The sequence below is a fragment of the Thunnus albacares genome, chromosome 8 (genome assembly GCF_914725855.1).
Source record: "Thunnus albacares chromosome 8, fThuAlb1.1, whole genome shotgun sequence".
Taxonomy (NCBI): Eukaryota; Metazoa; Chordata; class Actinopteri; order Scombriformes; family Scombridae; genus Thunnus; species Thunnus albacares.
The window spans coordinates 980922-992820 of record NC_058113.1 but is presented as its reverse complement, the minus strand read 5'-3'; the positions used below and the strand labels follow the sequence as shown (position 1 = coordinate 992820).

The window sequence follows — 11899 nt, the reverse complement described above, 5'->3', positions numbered from 1 at the left end:
ATGGTGATGACTGTTCTCTGTGGTAATCTGTCTCCCACAGTAACATCGTTTGGGAAATCCAGAGGTAAATTAATTACTCATGATCCATCCATAAGCCTGGCAATTCCCTGTGGACGACAGCACATCTGAGACAAAGGTTAATTCAACATGATTCCCCAGACTAAAGGTGACATGTTCCTATCATGTAGTCTAGTCTCTTAATCTGCACACACATAATTAGGCAAGTGCATGTTTCTGTGTTTTTGCACTGTGACCTTGATAGTCAGTTTGGAACACTAACAGCTGGTAGATGATGCTGAAAAAATGTTTCTGGTTGATTGCCAACTATCTGTGCATTGATCAAAGGTTCAGAGCTGTGTTTCAATGGAACAATCAATACAGGATTACTGGCAGTGTGGTGTCATTGAAAAGAGCTGGTGTCAGACAGGTTACATGTAGAAACATGAATATACTGTAAGTGTTTTATAGCACTGTACAGCCATATCTTTCAAGCTCAGGTTTCACTACATGTTATAAGATTCAAGTGGTTCTAAATCAGGTGCCCTTAAAGGATGGTTTCACAGTTTTTCAAGTTTGTTTTAAAACAACAGTCAGGTGCCCATATGAACTTTGAAACAGGTTTTGCTTGTTATAATTAACAAGCAAAACCTTGGATAGAAGTGTACCTTCCTAATGCACTTTCAGTAAAAGTGATGGGGAACAAAATCCACAGTCCTTGTTTTGTGCAACAATGTATACAAAAGTTTATTGAAGTTAATATGAAGCTTCAGCAGACTGAGTTAATCAATTCAACTGGGTAACTTCCAAATTTTGTCCTAAAAAAGCTGTAACTTTGGAAAATATCCACTTGATTTGACTAGTTTGGATGACTGAAGCCTCATATTATCTTCAGATAAACTTCTGAATAGCTTTTTGCACAAACAAGGACTATGAATTTTGTCACTTATGTTGTAAGAGAATCAGGAAGGAATCTTTTAATTGCCAGTATGAATAGGAGGAATAATTATAGTAAGCAAAACCTGTTTCAATGCTCATATGGGCACCTGATTATAATTGCTTCAAGACAGACTTGAAAAATTGTGAATCTGTCCTTTAAGGTTAGAATAGGTATCCCACAAGGGTCTATTCCTGGACTTCTTTTATTCACCATACACATAAACAATATCAACTCTGCCGCCCCAATTTGTGATGTACATTTTTATGCAGATGATACTGTTTTATATGCCATTGGCTCTTATCTTAATCTGGCCATTGCTAGTCTACGGCCTGCTTTTGACACACTTCAGATCTTTCTCATCATGCATACAGTACTGGTCAAAAGTGTGGATACACCTTCCCATTCACTTCAATATGAAAGTGTGACCAAACTTTTAACCGGTACTGTAAGCTTGTTTGAAATTCTGGCAAAACTAAATGTATGGTATTCTTAAGGCCACCTAACCCCTGGGACACATTGGATGCGTGAGCAGCACGTGTGTGTCGCGGAACCTCTTGCGCCCATGTTAACAGGTTAGAGTGGCCACACTGCTGTGACACGCGTGTCTCATGCGAGACTTCTGCATCACTTCATCTAGAGATTCGAGGTCTCGCCTATTTTCTCCGCGTGACGCACGGTTCTCAGCAGAAATAGACAGGGAAAACGAGAAAGATAGGGCAGCCAGTGCCAGAAGCGCTGCAGCAGACACGCTTCCTGTGTGGACACTGCAAGCGTGAGAGACGCAGCAGTTCAGCGACGCACACACACTGCTGAGGTTCACGCATCCAGTGGCGCGCGTCTCACGCGGGCAGTGTGGCCGCTCTAACCTGTTAACATGGGCGCCAAAATGAAAAGCAAGAGGTTCCGCGTCGCACACGCGCTGCTCACGCATCCAGTGTATCCCACTATCTGGCCTTCTGCCCATATCCATACCCTTCAGAGTTCTGAAATTAAAAAATACTTGGGAATCTCTCTGGACACCAGACTCAATTTTAAGACCCATGTGGAACACCTGTGAAAAAAACCTGAAATTAAAAATTGGATTTTTCTATAGAAACAAATCATGTTTCTCTTCTGCTAGTTGGAAGACCATTGTACAATCTACAATTATGTCTACACTTGATTATGGTGGTATTGTATCTAAGCATGTTTCTCCCTCCACCTTATAGCCTCTTGACTCTATGTATCACAGTGAGCTGCGCTTCATACATACTTCATACTTCATACTACAGCTGATAAATTCCTAAATCACCATTGCATCATATGTGAAAAGTTGGGATAGACTGTTTTGGTGTAGGAGAACTCATTTTTTTCTATTTTGACAATCACAAGCAAAGACCAATGACAGGCCACAAATTGGTAATGTTGTCCAATCAAGATGGCAAGAACAAAGATCTAAGTGACTTTGAAAAAGGGTTTAAAACTCACTGTGAATGGTTTGATTAGTATATAAATGAGAACAACACATCATCCAAATAACAAATGAGGGAGCATCTTTTGGAACAATGTCACACACTTTGAGAAACTATGAGGAGATCTATAGTCACCCTCAAGTCCAAATGAAGTCACAAGTCAACTGTGTTGCAGTCAAACTGCTGGTCCAGGGCCAGACCTGACTATGTTAGTGCCCTAGGCATCATTTTAGATTGAGACACTTGTTTTGTAACATAGTGTTTATATTTTGTAATCAGTCTGCACAGGCACATAGACACACAATGCATGCTCACACACACTGAATATGCTGCCAAATATAATAATAACGCTATGGTACAGTTAGCTATTGGTGAGCACTTTGTTTTTACAGTTTAGATCTGTCCTGTGATGTATTTACTTTACTTGTTTTATTTTAAGAGTGAAAAAACTACACAGGGGAGGGGTTTTCCAGTCCATCAGCACTTTGTTCCAACCAATCTGTTTAAAACTCATTGGTTTCCCATGCAGCTATGATTTGGGTTTAGAAGCATAAATGCCATGTGTAATGGACAGCAAAAGATTTGGGTTTTACTGCAAAACATTCAAGGCTTAAGCTCAACCCCTGGCGCCATCTCCATGTTTGATGCACTAGGCTACTGCCTATGTGGCCTATGCCAAGGGCTGTCCCTGTGTCTTTTATGACTTGTCTGCAACTGAAATCAAATTCAAATGAATCATTTCCACTTGACTCCAAGTATACTAAACAGTAACAATGCTACAAAAGTCTTAAAATGAACATGTTAAACCTCTAGGACAGCTGTGGCTCAGGAGGTGGAGCAGGTTGTCCATTAATCTCAGGGCTGATGGTTTGATCCATGGCTCCCCCTGTCCACATGTCTAAGTGTCCTTGAGCAAGACCATTGACTGTATATAAATATGGACAACACGTCTCCACTTCCTATCGCTTTCCAAAACTGAATTCAAAATATCTCCTTCCCAGGAGCTGCCATCTTGTGTGTGTGACATCATTTAGAGCCAGAATCTGCGCAGTAGATAGTAGATAGAAAATGAGAATGGATTTAGTTTTTCAGTTTTAGACATTGACTTAGAAATGACATTAGAAATTACTTTTCCTGGGACACTTGTTGAACCCATAAATCAGCAGGAAACATGTGGACATTCAATAGTAGCACATTTTCCTCCTAAAACAACTTCTGTCAAAGAGTCCTTGAGCAAGGCACCAGACCTCAACTGAACATCATTGAGGAAAAAAGAAGAAAAGTGTGCTTATACTTGAACAGAGGGCGTTCCTGAAATCAACTACAAACAAACAAAATAAAGCTAAGTGAACTTTACCCGGTTAAATAAAGTTTTTTTAAAAAAGGAGGCGTAATTGTAATCGCAGTCTGAGGCCGAGCCATAATCAGTCTGTGGAGAGGCTGCCATCCTTTATCCACACATGGACTGATACAAATATATATGTGTCATGAAATGTGCTACTCAGAGCCATAGTAAGACTCTGTACAGTGTTCTTACACCATACTTGTGATCCTAAGCTACAGGAGGATGGAGGGAAGGAGGTGATGGTTTAGGGGGCGGGGACACTGGAGGAGAAATGTGGAGATGGAGATGTGGCCGCGTCAAAGTACACAGAAAACGCTAGAACAAGTGCGGAAACTCTATAACCTGTTCCTTCAAAATAAAAGCATGATACGTAGCGCCCTAATGGACACCAAAATTTTAAAAAAAAGCGATTCATATTTTCTGAAATGGGGTCGAAAAATCTTAACTCAAGGTCCGCTTAGTAGCTTTTTCCTGTAGTTTTCAACCGCATCTCATTTCAGCCATCTACATCACTGAATGGGGTTTGCTGAGTTGTAACGGATTTAGCTCCTGTGTCAGTACATAATCTTCATGGCAAGTGGGCCAACTCCATCCACTGATAAAGGTCAGTAGATATGGTTAAAAGCTATGGAAGAACTAAGATTTTTTTGGTAGCTACAACTATTATTTCCAAGATCAAAAAATGAGCTTTTATGCTCAACTTGCTGAGATGTAGTAAATAGTAAACATATCTAAAGTAAACTAAATTCCCAAAACATAGATTATAAGGTTATAGGCACTCCAGGCCACAGCTTATCCATTCTCCTAAACACAATACAGATGTGTGAAAAGACTTCACACATCTGTATTGTGCTCAAAAAAGGTTGAAAATCGATATTTGCAAACAAAGGTTTTTATTTCGAAATGGACCGGAAATTGTATGTGTAATGCTTGTAGCTTCATAGTGAAGCTGTTCCCTGTCTTCTGCGGAAAACACCCAAGACCAAAAAAGCTGGAAGCGGGGGTTTGTGTACCCGTCGAGGCGAGTTTCTATGAGCCATTTTATCTTTCCATTAGACTGAGGTAGAATATATGCAGGCTGCTGTGTTTCAGGCGGGCTGATCACACCCACATCTGGCCAATGGGAATAACGTTAGCACCCATAGGAGACGAAATCCGGCTTTACACACGGTAAGCGGATGCATCAGTGTAGATTATGTACGTGATTTTCACAGGGACAAAAATATCAGCTTCCAGATGATCAGGTTAATTAAACAAAGACAGCAGACATTGTAATGATGGACAGTGAAGAGCCAACATGAAAATCATATTCAGATATTATCTGTCAAACATAACGTTACAGAGTTAGACGAAGGGATGCTAAAGCAGCCATCTAAACAGGTTTGTTGGATGACTAAGTGGCGGCTTCAGCCCCACATTGATCCTCTTTATCACTTGAGAACATTGTGACAGTTTGCAGCTTTGACACTGTGATTATTGTCACAGTCTTTAATGTTTCAGCAACAGGAGCCTGTTGTTTGTGATGTGTTTTCACCACCTGTGTGTTTGGCAGAGCGCAGCATGGAAGTAGGTAGGCCTGCAGCACAGAGCCTGACGCCCAAATCTGCCAATTTAAGGTTGTCTTGCTCTATCTGCAAAAGTACAAACCCCGCAAAAATATCACTCGTGTATTTTTTAAAAAAGCTTGGCAGTCAATTTTTCAGTCGGGCATACATATAGCATACCAGGTTCAAATGTTTAGCTTGAATATAGTAAATGCTCACCTCAATGTAGGGGCATTTTGAATAAACATTGTGAAGGGAATGCTAAAGAAACCTGTTCAAATTTTATTGAAAAAAGATGATTGGCGGATTGGATGTATGTTGAGGTGAAGTGTGACTCTTGAAATTTGTGAAATAAATAATAAGTCATGTTCTTCTAGGAACAGACAATGTTTAATAAACAGCTAGATTTTGACATAGATGTCGGCATGACGAGAGTGGCTGATAGCAGCCAGGTGCAGGAATTAGGGATTGTACTGTACCTCCCTGGATCATCGGGTTTTATTGAATGCATCTGTGTTTGAGAAATGAAGCCACAGTGAATTTCCTCTTCATGTGTCCCTCTTTATTCAGGCCATGTGAGGTGTGACTATGGAAGGCCAAAATGCAAAAAGCTCTCCAACCAAGAGGAATGATGGAGGCAGAGGCGGGCTTGCAAACATCAACTTAGTTGATCTAAAGTTAAGGAATTCAGCCACTCTGACATGGTGTATGATTGTGGAGTACAAACACAGAAAGGAGCTGGTGAAACAGTCACGTTTGTAATGCTGAATGAGGAAACAAGACGTGCATATTCTTTGGATCACGTTGCTGAAGAGGAGTAGGCGTGTGCATATGACACAGGACTAACTGAGTCAAATGAGAGCATTGGATGGAGTGACCACAGGCACAGCTATGTAAGAGACACTCTGATGTACAGTTCCTGACAATCAACATACAGCTGTGATTCATGCCACATATGTGGCTTCTCAGGGGACAAAGGTGGTTACTCAGCAGACCAGGAACAAGCAGATGATTTATGTCTGAAAATATCGCAGCATTTGGTCTACTCCTGTCGGACAACAAACAGGTTTGAAGTTTTTTTTATAGAAAGGAAAAAGCAGGAAGCAGCTCTGAGTGTTCACCATGCCTCGGAACAGAGCCTTCTCAGAGCCGGAGTACTCTGCAGAGTATTCGGCGGACTGCTCAGTGACGCTGCCCTCTGACCCTGGGCAGGCGGTGGGGCGGACACATGAGGTCACTGTTCGGAGCTCAGGATGCTGCCTTTGCCTCCCTCGGTTCATGCGCCTCACTTTTGCGCCCGAGTCTCTGGAGAACCTCTACCAGACCTACTTCAGACGGCAGAGACATGAAACCCTGCTGGTGCTTGTCGTGTTTGCCGCCCTCTTCGACAGCTACATCATCGTCATGTGCACGGTGGTCTACACCACTGACAAGTTGGCCTCTGTTTTGGTGGCATCAGTGGGACTGGCAGCAGATATCATCCTCTACCTGCTGTGCCGTTCTGGGCTGCTGCCAGATCGCATTTCGCGGCGGGTGGTGCCCTATGCCCTGTGGGTGCTCATAGCAGCTCAGATATTCTGCTACTTGGGTCTGAACTATGCTCGCTTCCACCAGGCCAGTGACACAGTTGGCTGGCAGGCTTTCTTCAGCTTCTCCTTTTTCCTGACTCTGCCTTTGAGGTTGACACCCATCGTGCTCATCACTACTGTATCCTGTGGGGTCCACACCCTGGTTCTGGGAGTCACCATCGCCCAGCAGCAGCAGGAAGAGATCAAGGGGGCAGCACTTGGCAGACAGGTAAGAGTGGGAGGGGAGAAAGAGAGGTGAGGGACAGGTAGATGTTTGCCCTGAAATGCATTTACTCGCCTGTGAGTAATATTGTGTAGCCAGACCTCCAACTCGTCAAGTTTACAAAAGTTTAAGAGTTTGAACAGAAAAATTAGGTTCAAAAAGGGGCAGTGGGCCAAGAACCAACCAGAGCTGCTGTTTCTAGACCTGACTGATCAAACTGTTTCCACAGGGCTTCTAAAGGTCACATTTATGGCTACAGAACAAGCAAGGGTATTGTGTTTGCTACTGATACTAAAATGAAACTGTTGACAAAACAATCTTGACTAAAGGTCCACTTACTCGCTTGTTCCAGAGCTTTTGACCATTTCACACAATCCTCATCAGCAGATGTAGTTGTTTCCCAAGAACTGTAGATGTCTGACACAGTTCTGACTTCTTATGACTTCAAAGTTGAGCTTGACAGTTCATTGTTAAGCTTGGAGACAGCCAATTAAAAAAAACAGTCTCAACTCAAGGTCCACTTACCAGTCTATATATATGCATATATATATTTATATAGAGATTTTTAACAAAAGATGCTAGAGCTCTCAAATATTCAATTTTTTATTATTTATTATCAAATATTATTACTACACACTAACACAATCAGGCATACAAGAAGTTTTCCTGAATACAAGACGCTGTAAAACTGTCTAAATGATCATTTAAATCAGGAACTATCAGATAAAAGAATAAGTCAACAAGATTAAGAATCTGATCAGACATTGGATGCTAACTTTCTGTGCTTGACTGTTTTTTACTCACTTCTATGGACACATTGCAGTCTGTACCAAAAAGTATGGTTGGGTTGATCACCAGCCTGAGTCACGTTATCAAATAGGTTTTTGTTATAGTGAAAAGATTTTCTCCAGACCAACTTTAGCTGGAGACTGAGGTCTAAACTACACAAAGCACACCTTTAACTTTACCGTACAAACACCATGTATGCATAAGTACATTGAAACTAGTCCGGTGCATGGACTGAACATGCAAATGTTTATATGCAATTCATAATGCTGTATTGTACTTCAAAGGACACATTTGACAGAACTATTGGTATTCTAGTGTTTTACTGTTGCTTTAGCTGCTTTTTTGAAAACACATTTTCAGTGTGAAAAAGTTTGGGCTCAAATGAGGTAGTGCTTCACGTATAAAGTTAATCACTGTTTTACTCAAATGTTCATTATCTAACGTCTGTGAGATTCTCAGTCGTTTCACATCTCATCAGAAGGATCCTTAGGTTTTATCATTATCAAATATTGCTGTAATTAAATCTTATCAAAATAGAGGCTGCAATGGTCATTTCATCAACAGTCGTACAAATAGCAATGAGACAAAATGTACAAATTATTCAAAAGTCAGTGTTTAAAAATATGTAGAGGAAAACTTCCTTTCAAAAAGATTCATTTTATTTATTGAACATACTGTAAATATATATATGATGTGGCTTAGAGTCTGACAAAATGATTCATGTTTACTGTCTCTGTGTATCAAGCACAATTTTCAAGTTCTATTCAAGACACCAAACATTAGATAATCAGATAAAACATCAACTCTAAGTCTCTTTCGTAATCAGTTATACAGTAAGAAAATGCAGCTGTTTACACCACAGTAACAGAAACTCTGTACACTGAGATAATAAACAGAAGGTAAGACATGCATTGTACTGATGGTGAAGTGATTAGAAAAAATGTTGCAATGATGCTCACCTGAATGTAAAAATATTGCACTGATTTACTGCTCTGTGTAGCTTGTAAGTAGCATTTGAACCAGGTCTGCAAATAACTCATTTTCATTATTGATTTATCTGTCTTTTATTTTTTCAATTTATCAGTTTTACGTCTATTCAGTGTCAGAAAGTAGCCCATCACAAAAACACAGAGCCCAAGGTGACATCTTCAAATGACCTATTGTGTCTGCCCTCTCGAATAACGAATCAATTATAAAAATAGTTTCTGTCGATCAACGAATCAATGAGCGGACTTGTTTCAGCACTAATGTGAGCTCTGTCTGTATTGTGAGGACAGAGCATGTGATTGAGTGTTTTTCTCTCTATGACCACAGCAGTTTATAGTGAGTCATTTCTTTGCATTAACAAGCTACTCCAGAGAGTCAGGGTACTCACAGAAGACAGATTGAAAGAAGAAGAACGGTTGAAAGCAGCAGAGGCTGACATATCCTGACTTCAAGCTCAAAAAACACTGGATCCTACATTCCCCATGATGCAACACAATAGAGACTTCTATAATCTCTCATTCAGGATTTCTTTTCCTCCTGGTGTTTACTTTCTATATTCTAGAACAAATTGACCTTTTTCACACTGGACATTTTCACTTCATAGTCATAGCAGGAAAATCATCAGGTGTTATTAATAACATTGATGGTGGTTCTCTTCTATTCAAATCTCCATGTCAGCCAGCCAGCATGCACAATACAAGGAGCCTGAAACTGAAGCAGCTAAATGGAATCCAGCAATCATTAATTAGATTATTTTCACCTGTGCTGTTACCACTAACAAACTTTTTGACTAAATGTCAAAAAGGCCTATTGGCATCCACTGCAGTAGTTGTTGAAAGCTTTTTTTGTCATATGCAATATATATTTGTTGTGTAAGCCTAAACCAATTTACCCTGATGATGTCACTGTGACATCATGAGGATTGTTTTCTCAGGCTTTGCTGGGAGTCCTCTTCAAAAGTGAGACATGAGTGTCATGTAAGAACAATTGGAGCATCAACTCTGTTCAATCCACACAGACTCCAACCTCTGTTCAGCCATTAGTGCCCTCAGAACAGCTGTCCTGACAGCAGCAGCTGAGAAGATACCTGCCAGGCTTCAGGCCAATGGTTTCCAAGTAGGCGACACAAGGGATAAGGGAGGAAAACAGCTGTGTTTTTTATTTATTAATTTATTGGTGTCAATATAGTGAAATCAGAAAGCAACATGGGGCCCCTTGATCAGTCATTCTAGATGCAGTCCACAAGTTCACAACATATAAAACAGAGGTATTTGAATGGCTGGCTGTTGAGATTATGCTTCACTAAAATTGCACCAGAAAAAAAGACACTAGACTCGGAGCATTAAAATAACGAAGGAGATCTTGTAATGTCAGATTGGTACAAAAAACAGAAGTATATCTGTTCCATGAGTTGAATGAGTGACAAATGGCAAAAACGCTTCAAAAGGCACTTAAGGAAGCTCCCACAGAAGACATTATTCAGCCTGTTTAAAAACTGAGCCAAAGCAATGGTAAAATCCTGTATTACTATTTCATCATCAGCTAGCTGCTTCTTGCAGATTTCTAGAGGGTTTGAAACAGGTGATGTTCAGATTAAGATTTAATGACCTTTTTATGGTTTTATTTTTTTTCTTTGAGTTTTGTAATGCATCATTTAAACTCTGCCAAATTATTCATTTGATTTTAATTAATTGACTGCTGTTTTTTTGAAAAATGGTCAATGTATTCATTGATAATAATTTAGCAATGTAAAAGGCTAATTATTCAGCTGGCACACTTCAGACTTTTACATTAAAAAACAGATGAGAAATGTGGGCTTTATGTTTAGACAGTGACATGCATACTGTACTTTTACATGCAATCACATGACACAGACCTGCATTTGTGTGGGTTTGCTTGGAGGACAGTCTTGAAGGAGTCGTTAACATGAAGAAAGTGATGGCTGCAATGTCAGATATAGAATCACAGTGAGAGTGTTGAGTCTCAGAATGACACTGCATTTTATTCACTCGATGCAAGGATACACAGTAAAATAAGAAAATATATGAATTCCAGTTTGTGATTTTTTTTCTTTGAGGACAAATGTTACATTAAAGGAATAGGCTGGAGATATTCCTTTCAATTGTCAATCTTTCTTTCTTTCTTTCTTTCTTTCTTTCTTTCTTTCTTTCTTTCTTTCTGTCTTTCTTTCTACCTATCGGAAAGCCTAATATATCTTATTCCTCTGTGCCATAGAGCTCCACTGTTGTCCAAAAACTATTAAACCTGTCAATGAGCCACACTGTTGCACTGGGTGACATGTTCCTTCATTACCATGAACACACACACTGTTTTGACTCATTCCCATACACATTGTTCTGCTGCCAGAAATACTTAAGGGAGCACCAAATATGGATTAATACGCTGCTGAAAATAGTCCCCAACAAATGCACCATTTCCTCCTGTTTGAATAACGTTTATTAAAAATGACAGTGACCAGATGTTTTAGGTAATTACTTAGACTTTTTAAATAATTAAACTATATATTTGTGAGCTGTTTTTAAAGACTTGCACCTTTAGTAGAAACCTATGGAAGTGGGGCGCCACATACAGAATAGGGAAGCCAGAAAGTATTCCTAATGTCACGTCCTGTCTAGCCTCTGTTCCACTAGCTTTGGTAACTCAATGCAATCTCTTACTCAGCATTTCTTTCACTGGTCCTTCGGTCTGAAAATAAAGTGTGGTCCAGATGTTTACTTTCCATATTTTAAGACAAACTGGCATCCACTAGAGCACTGCATATTAGAAATGGAAATCTTTGAAAACAATTGCTTTGTGAGCATACAGAAAAGTACAGCTCCCAGGAGAACTTACCAGTGCAGCATATCCATAGTATTCCCAACTCTTTAGCTGTAATATCTGCTGTCTAAAAATGCTGTTCAGTCCTCTCTGCCTTGTCTGAACTAACTGTTGCCCCTCCACCAATGGCCTGGCTCTGTTTTGCCAAGCCGTGACGTTCAACCTGTGATAGTCTAGGGCTTATAGGAAATGTTAGTTGTTAAAGGCCATGAAAAAT

General features: G+C 40.1%; 1 protein-coding gene across 4 annotated transcripts in view; it reads left to right on the top strand.

Moving 5' to 3' along the window:
• The first annotated feature begins 4682 nt into the window (after nucleotides 1–4682).
• Nucleotides 4683–11899, top strand: part of adcy3a (adenylate cyclase 3a) — a 42190-nt gene continuing 34973 nt past the window's right edge. For 3 of the 4 annotated variants that reach the window (XM_044360275.1, XM_044360274.1, XM_044360272.1), the window contains exons 1-2: nucleotides 4683–4903; nucleotides 5848–7074. In XM_044360275.1, the coding sequence (XP_044216210.1) occupies nucleotides 6400–7074 (675 nt within the window). In that variant the 5' untranslated portion in view covers nucleotides 4683–4903; nucleotides 5848–6399. Of the gene's footprint in view, nucleotides 4904–4927; nucleotides 5114–5847; nucleotides 7075–11899 lie in introns of those variants that run through there. The other variant, XM_044360273.1, reaches the window with a different exon arrangement.